This window comes from Drosophila biarmipes, chromosome 3R (assembly GCF_025231255.1).
Source record: "Drosophila biarmipes strain raj3 chromosome 3R, RU_DBia_V1.1, whole genome shotgun sequence".
Classification (NCBI taxonomy): Eukaryota; Metazoa; Arthropoda; class Insecta; order Diptera; family Drosophilidae; genus Drosophila; species Drosophila biarmipes.
Genome location: NC_066616.1, coordinates 4,838,354 through 4,853,059, shown reverse-complemented (window position 1 = coordinate 4,853,059; position 14,706 = coordinate 4,838,354). Strand labels below are relative to the sequence as shown.

General features: G+C 44.7%; 2 protein-coding genes across 6 annotated transcripts in view; both read left to right on the top strand.

The window, feature by feature from the left end:
- LOC108027331 (uncharacterized) overlaps positions 1-7,979 on the top strand; it is a 106,713-nt gene extending 98,734 nt beyond the window's left edge. For both annotated transcript variants that reach the window (XM_050888667.1, XM_017098743.3), the window contains exons 16-18: positions 3,581-3,739; positions 4,141-4,406; positions 4,960-7,979. In XM_050888667.1, the coding sequence (XP_050744624.1) occupies positions 3,581-3,739; positions 4,141-4,406; positions 4,960-5,601 (1,067 nt within the window). In that variant the 3' untranslated portion in view covers positions 5,602-7,979. The remainder of the gene's footprint in view (positions 1-3,580; positions 3,740-4,140; positions 4,407-4,959) is intronic.
- A 2,345-nt stretch (positions 7,980-10,324) lies between these two features.
- LOC108027325 (GTP-binding protein 2) lies at positions 10,325-14,691 on the top strand. Of its 4 annotated transcripts, none has more exons than XM_017098733.3 (4): positions 10,325-10,562; positions 12,345-13,026; positions 13,198-14,075; positions 14,137-14,691. In XM_017098733.3, exons 2-4 carry the CDS (start codon positions 12,354-12,356, stop codon positions 14,407-14,409), a joined length of 1,824 nt encoding a protein of 607 aa, XP_016954222.1. In that variant the 5' UTR covers positions 10,325-10,562; positions 12,345-12,353; the 3' UTR covers positions 14,410-14,691. The 4 variants fall into 4 exon arrangements, with proteins under 4 accessions (XP_016954222.1, XP_043950300.1, XP_016954223.1 ...); XM_044094365.2 differs by lacking the exon at positions 10,325-10,562 and adding an exon at positions 10,592-10,893; XM_017098734.3 differs by lacking the exon at positions 10,325-10,562 and adding an exon at positions 11,338-11,789.
- Positions 14,692-14,706: the final 15 nt, after the last annotated feature.

The window sequence follows — 14,706 nt, the reverse complement described above, 5'->3', positions numbered from 1 at the left end:
TCTCAAACGGGAGCATTAAATCGAATTAAGCTTATGGGAGGAGGCAGCCGGAAGGAGGATAGCCAGGACCAGGACCAGGACCTGCACTCATCCAAATGAAGCCCATGCAAACAATTGGCTTATGAGCGGCACGCAGGAGCTGCTCCTGCTCTGCGGCTGCTCCTTTCCTGGTGGTTTCATAGTGGTCCGGATCGGGTACGGTTACTGCGGACCGGGGCCACTGAGCTCCGGTTGCCACACGAGGTGACTGGCTCGATGGCTCTCGGGCTGGTTGTCTGGCTTATCCGCTTAAGTCGGGCATGTGCATAGAGTGGGGCCCCAGTTGGCTGGCACACCGTTCCAGGTGGTTTTATTGGTAAATATTTGCACAAGTGTGAAAATTTCATTACGCCAGTGTGCTTATATTTAAATTAAATTTCTTTTTCTTTCGGCATCCCGTCTTGTGGGCCCTCCCGTCGGTCGTCGGTCTCCGCTCCGGGTTCAGTTTCTGTTTCAAGTGCCCTCTTCCTGGTGGCCAAATATACATTTTATTTGGCAAGCGATTGCTCGATTCGGTTTTTATTCCTTTATGCCCTTTGTGTTGGGTTGGCTGATGCGATTGGGGATTTGCGCTGGAAGGGCGGGTGGAGGACAAGGATTCCCACAGACACGTATACGTACCGACTGGATGACTCGAAAATAATACCGCCCACATGCAAAGGTGTCCCTGTCTTAGTGCCAGCACCTCACTCGCTGCCATAAATGAGATAGTAAATTACGTATCCGCCATGTGGCATCGTTCCGCCGAGTGCCAAACGGAATGATGAATTTATAATGAATTATTCCCACTCTGGCATGACATTGAATAAAATGAATAAATTTGGCATTTAATTTAATTCACTGCTCGCCAATCTGCACATCGATTCATAAATCATTTAAACGCTGCATGAGCATTCCGAAATTAAATAACACTTTATTTATCTGCTCGGATGAGCGTTAAGAAATGAATGGGGGACCAGCCTTTCGAAACGCATTTATCTGCGTGTCTAATTTGCAAATTGGTTGGGCCCTCTGGATTCGGGCCATGCAAATAGGTCCCATGATTGATGCCTTGTCCTAAATCAGAATCCGTTTGCGGCTGCAATTGCCAGGCTTTAGCCCGATCTAATTAAAATTAAAAATGTTATACGCCAGCTCGTTAGCCGGCCCCCTGTGGCCCACTTTCCCAGGGTGTTTTTTGCGGAGCCAAATCAAATACAGCAAGCTGCAGAAGTTTGTAACTATTTCATGATTTACCACACTGTAAAACCAGCCCAAGGGTAAAGTTAAACATTTTTTACTATTTTGTTTAGATAAAATAATAATCTGTATCTACTGAATTATATTAATTTTATTTATAATTTTTGGTGAAATATGTATCCCCAATATTTACTCACATTGAAACGATATTATTACCATGGCTTAACCCACCATTAAAATACAGAAAATTGTATTGTGACGTTAAATACGCCAGCAACAAGAAAACCTGCCCAAAACGCTTTTAGCCATGTAGAACTCGATAAATAAACTACGCAAATCGAAATACCAAAAACTTTTAACTTTCGCATTTGAATGTGCTGTATGGCTGAACACGGCTACAAGCGTGTATTTGTACTTTTTTTAAAGTCATGTGCCAGCAATTACAACCCACGTACAAATTGGACATAAGCGATGGCTAGTGGGTGTGTGGGGGCGTGGGGTGTGCGATGTGTGGGAGTTGTGGTGTGTGTATTTTGTGCGGATGTGTTCGCTTAGACGCAGCCATGCATAAATGAGCAATTTCGCCAGCGGCGCAGTTTCGTCAACATTTGGCACAGCGGCAGCAGCCAAAGAATATTTATTGATTTGCAACTTTGGCGTTTGGCTGACAACCAGCCCAGGTTTAAAAATTAGCAACAGTCTGCACCACCCACTACCTCCCACTGCCGCCTGTTGGTAGCATGTTGCTCGGTTATTACAGTGACCACCGCATAGAACCGGATTTTTATAGAGATTTATAGCAGTCATGGTTTAATGACGTTGTTAAACATATATACAAAAATAGTCATTGCTTTATGTTACTTTATAGTTCTTACGTTTCCAGTGATAACGTGGAATTTGCCCTTATAACTTCATATTGTATAATGACTGTACAAAATACAAAAAAAATTACCAAAAATATAATCTACAAAGGTGTCTTAAATTATGCTATGAAACTCATTACGTATTTCTAAATTTAAAGAATACTGTTGCATACTTTTAGACACATTCTTAAAAAATTATCAATAGGCAAACAACGCTCTGTAGGCTCTCTGCATTTTCACCTTACTTACTTCCCACTGTACCACATTCCTGCTTCCTGGCTGCGCCTGTTCAGATGTTTGCTTATTGAAATTCTGCGTTGCATATCCGCAGGCGCGCACGATTTGTTGGATGTCGAATTGTTGAACGCGTGGCATTACAAAGGCGTCGCGTCGCATCGCTCAGGTTGGGTACACGCAGTGGGGCGGCCTGGTAATGCATATTCAATTACGATTTACCGAATAGCCAAAAATCCAGCCGGCAAACGGATTTTAATTGAAATGCTTAGCGCCGACGTTAAAGCCATCGCAAATACAACAAACTAAGCGGGCGAGTGGCTGAAGGACCGCTGCCCGTGGCAGCCACTTGAAATGCGACGTGCGTTTTATGGGCGCCCAATGGCGGGGCGGGCATATATCGGCGATATGGGATATAGATATGGGGGTGGGCTGGAGGCGACAGCATGCCTGCTGGCTCGCCTGGAAAAGAGCTGGCGGAGCAGCAGTCAAGTGGCCAGCGCCGCATCCAGTTTATTGGACCCTCGACGACCAATGGCTATTTATCGAATTCAGCCAAACAAAGAACTGGCATATTGCTTTCATCACCGGAAACCGGGCAAATAACGTGCATATGTGCTGCTCACGTGTGCTTTATTTTGCAAATTGTATTTTAAGTGGCGCGCTCTCCATTATATCACCTTTGAACTTAAAGGGATGTACTGCAAATGCGGTTTGCCTTTAAAAATCCGTATCTGAGTTATTCCGTTTTTATTTATTCTTATTTATTCTTATTCTTATAGATGTGTAATTTAAAAACTGTTTCCAATTTCCCGCTTTTGCTGTCTTTCCATTTATGGATCGGACTTAAAACGCTGGAGTATTTGCAATTTTAATTTCGTTATAATTGAGCGTAACAAAATAAACAAGTTCCTTCTTGTGAAAAAAAATCTTAATAATACCAAACAATGTAATGTATTAAATATATTACGTTTATTTTTTAACAATTGACGATAATAATAATTGAAAGACCTGCTTTATTGCTCACTCTTGCACATTATTTTATTTATTTCAATTTTTTGAACCCACTGTAGTTGTATATTTTCCTTATTCAAGTTTTCAAAGGGATGTACTGCTACTGAGCTTTTGGCAGACGTATTGTTAACCTATTATCAGTAAATGTATTTAGTTATTCGAATCCATCATTCTAAACACCTGAGAGTAGTAAGCCACATTTCCCGCAGCAATGTCCTCATCGTGTTCCCATTTATTGCTCCGTTTTGCAGATGGTCGTATGGGCCTGTCGATTTTGCCCCTGGCTGCCCTTCTAGCCGGCACTTTGTTCACCGTGGGCATAGCGGTCCTATCCGTGGTGGTCATCGCCGTTCGCAGACGTCGTGGCCAAGGAGCCCGCAACATGTGCGACGACAAGGACAAGCACCTGGGTGAGTCACTGCAATATACGCATGGTCATACAGGGAGGTTGCTATACCCTTGCAGAGGGTCACTTATTTACTTTGTCCTTCGTTGGGAAGTTATCGATGGTTTTTGTATATCGATAGAGGCCCACACCGATAATTTCGATAATATTTACCAACAGAAAGAGTAAACATCTCATTGCAAATTCCTACAACGACAAAAAAAGTAATTTATAATTTACGCTTGTACCAACCGTACTAAAATGTAGATCTAATGAATGAAATAATTAAACAACATCTGCAGGGTCGAATTGTTAGCTAAAATCATGATTATATAGATTAAATCAAAATAATATCCAGAAAGTGTAGTTTTAGCCCCGGGACACCCCTTTATCACCCTGTTAGCTAATGTTTCATTCTCCTGACAGGCATGGATGTGACGGTGACGGCGCCCCTGGAAACGGGAGCTGGCCACCAGCGCCTCGTGGTGGCCTACACTCTGAAGCAGGGCATCGAGAAGCAGCCGGACATATTGAGCGCCCAGAAGAGCGCTCCGACTGGCGGTGACGCCTCGTCGCCGCTGGGAAATCGGCCGAGTGGTTTGTTCGCCGGCGGAGGAGGCGGTGGTGGTGCCGGCGGTGCATCTGCCGCTCCCATGACCGGCAACACTGGCGGGCACAAAACCACGGATTATGTAAGTGCCAGTAGCCAGGAGGAGGCGTTGCCCCCTGACTGTGCCATTTATGTAGCCGGTGCCACAGGAATTTGTTGTAAATTGCGAGAACCTCATAAATGTACCTCTAAATTAAGGGTGTTTTTAAATTACTGAAAAATGTAGGCTGCAAACTAGAATGGTCTTTAAAATGTGTGATAATGTAAACAGATATAACTCCACTATAATAATAATAATGAGCATTTTGTAAAGCCTTTTTTTATAATACGAAGAAACGACTCTCAACGGGATGAAAAGCTAGTGACGGACTAGATTTCTTCATCTAAAGATTATAGAAAAAAAATTATAAAATACCCGTGGACTTCTGAAAGTCTTGGAAAATCATTAATGATCAAACCATATTTTTTGTCCCGGTCCATTATTCCGTTAGTTTCTTTTTTCATAAATGAAATATTGCGATGTTTAATGAACCTTGTAAAATGTATTAAAGAGTGATATAAATGCCTCCTAGGCACCGCTTACATTTATATCATCTGGTCATCAACGAAGTTCGCTAACCCATTGTTTATTTCAGGACCCGAATGCGCCGCACCTGAACAGCCCGCCCTCGCAGTCCAGCACCTTGAAGCTGGAGAGTGACCCGGCGGCGGGTCTGGCCAGTGCCCGGGGCGGGAACGCCCCGCCACTCCTGTACGACGCCATGCCCACGCTGAGTCGTTACGAGCAGCTGGGCCTGAGCATGGCCAGCTACTCGGCCGGAGCGGGGGCCACGGGGGGCAGCAGCAGCACCCTCAGCTCCGCAGGCAGCACGGTGAGCAGTGCGATGGCCCCCAACGGAGCCGCCGGGGCAGGGGGCTACGCCGCCCACCTGCACCACACGCTGCCCCACAACATGGCCCCCCACCCCCAGCGGGGCCACGATCCGCTCAACCTGGCCGACTACCTGACCACCAGCAGCCTCATAGACTACGGCCTGAACAAGCCGCCCGCTGCCCACCTGACGCTGCCCAAGGGCATGGGCCTGGGCCTGGGGATAAGCGTTGGAGTGGCAGGAGGAATGGGGATGGGTCCCGCAGCGGGATTGGGCTTGGGGTCCGTGATGGCCGCCGGCACGAGCCTGTCGCCGTCGCAGCTCAACACCATCACGCACAAGTCGGCGGCAGGACGCAACCACATCATCACGGACACACTACCAGGACCGGAGAGCTGCGTCTAAGGATGTGGCCTCCGTGAACCCTGGCATCCTGGCACCCAACCAAAAGACTGGCGCACAGCAGTAGCCCAAGAACACAGCCGAATCACAGTGACAGCGAACTACTAACTAGTCATGTGAAGCTGCGGTCAAATTAGTGGTGAAAAGAGTTCCCAAAAGTGCTTACTTATTATTTATTACTTACTTATTATTTCATCTGTTGAAGCTTGCTTTACACTTTACTGATACTGAAGATTGTTAAAGCACTGCATTTTAAAACTCCGATTATAATAACCAAACTTAGATGAATTCTGAAATAATAATGTAATCAACTATTACTTAGTCACTGCCGGACAAACATCAAAAGAAAACCTTAAATTGTAAAATCTTGGAGAGCAGAGTTTTAAATAAAAAATTGAAACTAACCTTTTAAATTAGATTATAAGTTAAAGAGTGTTTGGCTTTTGTACAATTAATTACACAAATTTTGATGTGATAAAAATGGATGTTTTTGGGCAATCTTTCAGAATGATTCTGTTAAGTTGCATATTAGGCAAAAGATAAAACAAAACGAAAAAGATATTTTGTAAATCTGAAAGAAGCGAATCGCAGTGGGTAAAAACGTTTTCCCTAAATAAGTATATGGAATCATTTGTCCTTTAAATTTAAAATGACCTAAATGAATGTATGCTGTTATTTAAAACGCTTTTTAAAACCAAACCTCCACCACTACTATTTTGAACGCATCTTCATATGGAAACCCTGTTCGGCGACGTCGCTTAGAAGTAATTATTAGAGTTAGAAAGTAGCTTAAGTACGAATATGTATATGTAATGCGTGTGTCTGTGTCTCCGTTCGTTTGTAAATGTTTAAGCTAAGTGTAACCGTAGATGTACTTGTATACTTGACTGGTGTAAACCGGAGCCTGCTCCCAGCTCCGGGCGTCGAGTCCAGTATTTATTTAAGGGCGACCCCCAAGGTGAAACTAATCTTCCAAGCTTTGGACTCGCCAAGGTGCTGGGAGCAGAGCTCGCACTCCCTAACTTGTTGTTAAATCTGTTTGTCCGGCTAACGTAAGAAAAAGGACATATCCCCAGAACATATCCCTTCCTGCCCAGCCGAAGAGCGAGCCGCAACTATTTGAACTGCCGCCGCAGCCCGAGATCAAAGTCGGGCCGACCCGAGAAAAGGAAAAGTTATATTGGACACGTCTTGCGCCATTGCGTGCCCAGTGCTGGTCGTTATTTAACTTTTAAACACGCGCCAAAAACAGCAGCAGATTTGAATTTAATGGTCACAGCAGCCGCTCCCGCTCCTCCATTATCCTCCGTGGTATCCCCAGTATCCCCAGTATCCCTGGTATCCGTATCCCCCCGCCATTAGCCACTCGCAGTGGGGGCAGCCAACAAGTGAGCAATAAAGAAAAGTTTAGAAAAATATCCCAGTCCCCACTGCCCAATGCCCAGCCCCGAATCCCGAATCCCCGCCCGTTGATAAGCTCACGGGCGATTGAATGGGTATAGAGCACAATAAGCGTGGAGGAGAACAAGAACTGGGCACGGATTTGTGCGCACGATAGCGCAAAACGATGACAATAAATGGAAAAGTTTTTAATAAGCTAATAAAATGATTTATGCGGGTCGAGCCGGGATAAAAGGCACGGAGCTCCGCTCCAGCTGCAGATGGCGATTTGATGGGCCTCCGATTCTGGTCACTTCCGACACCTCATTGACGGACCCTGGCCAGTTGGACCTGAGCACACACAACGAATGGATACTCGAATATTATTTATGGGTCCTTGAGTGGGTCGGCCGTTCGGGCAGTTCAAGTAGGGGCGAGACTCCTTAGATCATCGGACTGTTCATTGGCAATTGTTATCGAGGCATTAGCACATCGGAAATTCGTGTTGAAGGCAACCAGCTAATAAACTATATCATAGACAAGGGCTAAGCGACTATAAGTGTTCAAACGTTTGTCATATCAGTTAAGCGATTCTTTTCGAATATGTACGTCTTGACTTCTAAGCTTAAATCATCAATAGAGTCTAGTGAATCAATGTAATGTCATAATGTTTAAATGTAAAAGTTATAGCATCCAGGCTAACTGGTAGAGCAAATCGTAAACTTCCTCCAAGTTTATACATAGGCAAAAGTCCCCGCTGTAGATATCCAAAATCGAGTGCGAGTAGTGGAAATTTTTAACAAGCCCAAAACCTGTAGCATCACGCCCTCATGTCGCGATCCGCAATACTATTTTATGAGCCTCAAAGAGGCCACCGTTGTACATACATGCATAGGCAACCCAAACCACAGACATATACACATCATTGTAACTAACTACATATGTAAAAATGCTTAAAATATTTGTGATAATGTAATAATGTTAATGATAAGAAATAAAACGCAAACATATTAATGAAAACACATTGAGTTTGAACTGAACCAATTTGAATTATTCATTCCAGATCATGGAGCCCACGGAGATGTATTTCTTGCTTGGCCATTATATTCTATATTCATTGAACAAACCAACAGGCACTTGACTTAAAATCGGCACAACAGAATTGTATTTATTTTGCAATCAATCTTTCTGAAATTTAATTATTTTATTACTTTTTTCGTTTACTTGTTTGTTTGCAACCCACATTTGATTTGCTCTAATCCAAAAAAAAACCTTAGCTTCCTTGCTCAGCGAAATTGTTGCTTGATTGTTTTCAGGAGCTTTCCGCAAGTTTTACTTTTAATTCACTACATTTTGTTGCTAAATGTAAGAGGATATTCTTGTAAGCTGCTTTAAGAAATTAACCCTATGGAACCCAGGTTTTTTTGTTTATTCTTTAAATTATAATAACCAAGTTCTCGTACGAAACATAACTTAATAATCTACATACCTCAAAGCGCACTGTATAGGCTGATGAGAGTAGGACCTTACAAATTTCCACACAAATTTGAACCGCCCTTAGGTACATATTTAATGGGTGCGTTTTTAATTTAAGCAGTAAGATGGGTAATCATGTACTTACTATTGCTTTTTGCCATATAGAAGACTCTTGGGAAAAAGTCAACTTAAAAGCTTAGAGACAGACGCACAGACATAGCTAGAACGAATCGATTAATGATGCTGATGTTCATAAATGTCAACTACTAGCCTCAGCGGAGGTGTATAGATCAAACTTTCTATTGGTACTGGTATCCATTAGTTGTTTAAAATGGTCTGAAATCTAAAAGATGCGCTGTTTTAGACCGCTACGAGCTCCAAAGTTGTAAGCACTCATTTTATGCGCTATTCTCCAACCAAACTAAATAATTTCTCAAGCTTTTGCTATAGTACATCACCTTTTTTTTGGAAAAATTAAAAATTGGAAAAATTTGACATAAATAACATTTTTAGGCGGCAATTGAATGCAAATTTTGTTTTGCGTTCAACAAGACGCACTGTTTTGGACAGCTAAGAAGCTAGATAATTGATCGCAGTCATGTTCTAGATTATTCTAAAAACAAATAAAATACACGTTTTTTAATTTTTTATGCAAAAATTGGCCAAAAACAAAATTTAATTGGAAATTGAATTACGTGTTTTACAAGGTATGAATTTCCACGTTAGGACCCTTAATTTTCTTGCTATCCCAAAAACTGTTTATTGGGAGCAAACTTAAACCGTTTGGAATTATAGTTATACCAGTTACTCGTAGAGTAAAAAGGTGTACCAGATTCGTCGGAAAGTATGCAACAGGTAGAAGGAGGCATTTCCGGCCCCATAAAGTGTATATATTCTTGATCAGGATCACTAGCCGAGTCGATCTAGCCATGCCCGTCTGTCCGTATGAACGCCGGTTCTCGGAAACTATAAAACCAAGAAGAGTCGGACTTGGCATGCATATTTAACGCCTACAATCCGCAATCCACAATTTTTATGCTAGAAAACAACTTAAGCTCAAATTTATATCATTTCATCAGTACCTATCGATTGACACAAAAAAAGTTTGCCACGCCCACTCTATCGGCCACGATCGGCCAAAACGCGTAAAGCTGTCTGCCGCCCACATAACACATACTGAAATATAGGTGGCGCTTTACAAAATCGCTTAGCTTCTTAATATCTTGACTTTTTTAATAAAGGCGTTCCTCTTTGGCTTCCTTCAAGGCTAGACAGGCATCATTGGGTTACCTATGCGCTTTAAAGTCTTAAAAACCTTAACTCAAAAACTTGTAAAAGGCCTCTTATTTTTTTTAAATATGTGGTACGACAGTGTGTGGCACGAACGGATTTTAATGTTCTCAAAAGTCATTGTTATTCTAGGTATTTAAATCGATGTAAATTTGAATTTTTAAATATATAAATAATCCGAGGCAGCTTTATAACTTTGTTAATGCCAAGTGTAAGTTAGGCTCAATGGAGGCATCGACGCGAGTTTTCCCAAACTACTTATGGTTCTGCTAGCCTAATCCCTTAAATAGGGAAAATGGTATTTTTACCCCTGTTTTCTTAAACCATTACTTTAACTAGGACAAATATACGCCATTAGATTTTAAATAGTTTATTTTAGCTATTAATTCCAACTGAATTCCACTTAACCATTCGATGACTTTAGATTTTCCCCTTTGTTTTCTGCCGTTGCTGGCACAGGCGTTACGGTTTGAACTTGAATATTGAACCGTTCACAGTAGCTGGCGCGCCACACAGTGTTGGTAAGTGTGAAGCGGAAACGGTTGGACCACAGGTCAAAATGCACTAACGCGTGCCGAGCGTAAACATCTGTTGTTTGGGAGTCACTGAAATGTAGGAGGATTATTCACGAGCAAAGTCGTTTGTTTGCGGGCTTTTGGCGACCCAGCAGAATTTATTGAGATAGCTCCACCACGGGAAGTTCAAAATTGCCATGGCAACGTGAAGTGCATGTGAAGACAACGCCCGCACTGAAGACCGCAGCCCGCAACCGCGCACAAGAAATTGTGTCAGAAACGAGTTCCCGGACCAACCTAAACGTGAGTGGAGTGCATCGACTCGCCTGGCTGATGCAATCGCAGTGCCAATTATGCTTCTGGTGAAATCCCGCCCTCGCCTGGGACGTACGCATTTCAGCTTCCGCTCCGTTTGCACTGACACGTAGGGCGGTCTTCCCCGAGCTTTGCTATCAATTTCGAGAATTGGCGTCACTCGCAGCTGATCTGACCAAAACAAAGCGTTGTGTAGAAGCCAGATGCGAAGCAAACGCTGCGAGGACAAGACGCGAAAAGCTGACGAAGATACGCGCCGCAAGGGGAGGCTCTGGTCGACCTGAACATCCGCTTTCCCCAGCAGTTACTAGCCCAAACGGTGTGTTTCCTTGATTCATAAGGAGCAACCTCTAGTCTGCCTCCCTAACACTATGCTGCAGGTCGATAAGTAAATTAAAACAAAAGCATTTGCAAGCATCGGTAAAATAAGTTAAGGTTCTAGAAAGCTTTGTGGTTTGAGAACTAAAAGATTTTAAATTTTTCGCCTAATCGAATTTTTTTTAAACTTTTTTAGTTGTTTTTTAAATTAAACTTAGTGGACTTAAAAAAGGGCAAAATTACTTGTGTGTAAAATCGAAAAACATAATATTTAAGTGATCCCAAACCGTCGAATTCTAAATTTGACCAATCAAGTAGTCACTTTCTCAACAAAAAATACGCACCACATGTGATTTTATGGTAATTTTACTATGAAGTTGTTACCAAAGGCGCATTTCAATATTTATTAACTAAAACTACTGCTCTATTCTACTCATATACTTTGTAGTGTGCCGATGTAAGCCCCCAAAACAGCTGCACCCCGCAAAGCAGCACTCATACGCCCCATTCGTAGGGTATTGAAAGCTCTTTGAATCGTTTATGTACTCGGGCCTCTCCACCCATTGTGCTTCCGCTAGGTCGCACACTCGTTCTCGTCGTCCGCGGACCCAAAACAAATCGGAGCGGGTTATAAACAAAATCGAAAGGCAGCCAAGGCAGAGAGCACGGGCACAACTACACGGCGCCCAAAACCCAGAACCCAGAACCCAGATAGCCGAATAACAAATTCGACCTGGGCAAATGAAGAGCGCAGCCAAAATCGATATTTTGTGCCAGCGCAGCGCGCAAATAGGAACTGTCTTCAGCGCTTAAAATCTCGAATAATTTCAAGCCCCTTGGCTTGCCCCGTGAGCCACTTGCACAGAATATCTGGTAAGGAGTTGGAGTACTTCGGAGGTAAATGGAATACAGCCTTTTCACCGCCCCGCGTCGTGTGTATCCAAACAAAGGCAAGAGTCGTGGCAAACATAAACAAGTTTCAAGGTCGCTGCAAGTCAAAGAGGACGGTCAAAAAACAAACGAGAAAATTTCAATTTTGACGGATACACATAAGCAAACACAAATATTACCTCGAAACTGTATTCCAATTGTACAACCATGCATAGTGCGTTATCCCAACTTTTGAATTTAAAAATGTAAAGTGAAAAGGCACTACAAAATTTGCAGTTGTACCTGAAAATAGTTCTAAATTGAAGGCAGATTCGGATTTAATTATGGACAAGATTTTAAGGACATTAAGTACTATTTGCTTTCTTATATCTGCATATCCCAGCGCTATTATTTCACCCACAGCTGTTTAAAAATCTGCCGTGAATGTGTGTTTTTCGATGTCGCAATTGGCCCAAAATTGTTTTCTGAAACAAGGCGTTCCTTTGTTCAGAAGACAATGAAACGCAAATACCCGTGCTTATAGCCAAGCGTAATAATGTATTCGAAATGCGTCTCTTCCAGCCACACAGTATGGAGTCCTTCCTGAGCCTCTTCGACCCCAACCAGGACGACGGCTTCGAGGAGGAGCCGGAGCTGAACGGAAACAGCAGTGGCGGCGGGAGCAGCAGCAGCGACTATGAGACGGACGCCAACGCCAACGAGTGCAGCCTGCGCCACCTGAACGGCGGACTGCCCACCGAGCGGGGCAACCTGATCTTCGACTTCGAGCAGGGCATGCTGCCGCCGGAGCCGCAGCTGGGAAATGTCGAGTACAAGCTGAAGCTGGTCAACCCGTCGAAGCAGCGCTTCGAGCACCTGGTGACCCAGATGAAGTGGCGGCTCCGCGAAGGAAACGGCGAGGCCATCTACGAAATAGGCGTCTCCGATGCCGGCTATCTACAGGGTCTCAGCGACAAGGACATGAACGCCTCGCTCACGACCCTCAAGCAGATGGCCCATAGCCTGGGAGCCAGCACCTCGGTGCTCCGGCGGAAGACCATCGCCTCGCGACGGGCCGTGGCCGAGGTGCTCGTCCGGAAGATCCCCGACGACCAGCACAACATCGAGGTGCGGGTGGCGGTGCTCGGGGGAGCCGATGCCGGCAAGTCCACTTTGCTGGGCGTCCTCACGCAGGACGAGTTGGACAACGGACACGGCAGGGCGCGACTTAACATGTTCCGGCACATGCACGAGATTCAGTCGGGTAAGAGTCAATTGTAATCTGTCTTCGCTGGTTAGGCTTTTTAAAAGATGACCAGTGACTTAAAAGGATAGTCGTATCTCTGAATAAATTCAGAGTGAATGAGCTTAAACCTTTGATGTTACTTAAATTACCTGTGTTTTTTTTATCAATGTATTTCCCAATTAATTTCAGGTCGCACGTCCTGCATCTCCCACGAGACACTCGGCTTCGATGCACTGGGCAACGTGGTCAACTATAAGTACAATGAGATGATGACGGCAGAGGAAATTAGCGACAGGTCCAGCAAGCTGGTAACCTTCATGGATCTCGCCGGACATCGGCGCTACATGCGCACCACCGTTCAGGCGCTGAGCGGCTACTCGCCCCATTACGCCATGCTAGTAGTATCGGCGGGAAGCGGCTGCAACGACACCACCGAGGAGCACTTGGCCATCGTGCGGGCTCTGGACATGCCCTTCTTCGTGCTGGTCACAAAAACGGACATCACATCGCCGGATGCCACGGTGCAGGAGTTATGCAACCTGCTCACCACCATCGGGTGCCGGAAGGTGCCCTTCGTGGTGACCAACACGGATGAGGCCATCTCCGCCGGATCGAACCAGATCTCTGAGAACATCGTGCCCATCTTCTGTGTGTCGAATGTCACGGGTACAGGCCTGAATCTAGTCACCAAGTTTCTGTATGTCCTGTCCCCGGGAATCAGCAACGCTGAGAAGGATCGCCTTGAGCAGGAGTCCTGCGAGTTCCAGGTGGACGAGATTTTCCGGGTATCCGACGTGGGACCCGTGGTGGGTGGTCTGCTGGTCCAGGGTGTGCTAACCGAGAACATGCCCATGAAGATTGGCCCGCTGCCGGATGGAAGCTTTCACCCCGTGAACGTAAATACCATTCACCGAAATAAGGCACCCTGCCGGGTAGTTCGAGCTGGCCAGAGCGCCTCCCTCTCATTCGCCTTGGATCAGGATCTGCCTACGCTTCGGAGTGGTATGGTTCTGCTGGGTGATATAGGAAACAGTACAGATGAGCCCTACGGAACTTACTTTTTCCAGGTAGGCAAGTGTTCTTATCGAAGCAGGTTTCTCATTAAAATGCTTCCATTTTATGTTCCAGGCCAAAGTATCCGTGCTGTTCCACGCCACAGCCATCTACGTTGGCTTCCAGACCACGGTGCACATCGGAAGCATTCGCCAGACGGCCGTTATCCGGGGCATCATGGGCGGCGAGAGGCTGGGCACCAACGATTGCGCTTCGGTGATGTTCGAGTTCGTCGGTCACCCGGAGTACGTGCGCCCTGGTATGCGCATCCTGTTTCGCGAAGGCACCAGCAAAGGCATCGGAGTTGTGACGCAGGTGTTTCCGGTAAACAAGACGGGCATAAAGTAGAGAGCTGCTCAGCGGGATATTTCCAATGACAAAACTATATATCTCAAACAAAGATGACATGTACATATACTTTATTAGCAGTTAGAGAGGGGCGTCAAATCCAAGGCAGATCTTCTGTACTTTTAGTTTCGGGTTCTGTGATTTTTCGTTTAAGCTCGGCTCACAATCGGAAATTGTGTGAAATCCTCCTTAATTACTCATACTTCATTAAAAAGCCACACAAAGATACAAAGAGAGTTGAATAAAATTAATAATGTGGACAATTTCTGCTTGAGCAACCGACATTTTCTCTAAGTG

Coding starts and splice junctions, on each gene's coding strand:
- LOC108027325 (XM_017098733.3), top strand. CDS start 12,354: ATGGAGTCCTTCCTGAGCCTCTTCGACCCCAACCAGGACGACGGCTTC. Junction 13,027..13,197: donor CATGCACGAGATTCAGTCGG/GTAAGAGTCAAT, acceptor AATTAATTTCAG/GTCGCACGTCCTGCATCTCC. Junction 14,076..14,136: donor ACGGAACTTACTTTTTCCAG/GTAGGCAAGTGT, acceptor TTTATGTTCCAG/GCCAAAGTATCCGTGCTGTT.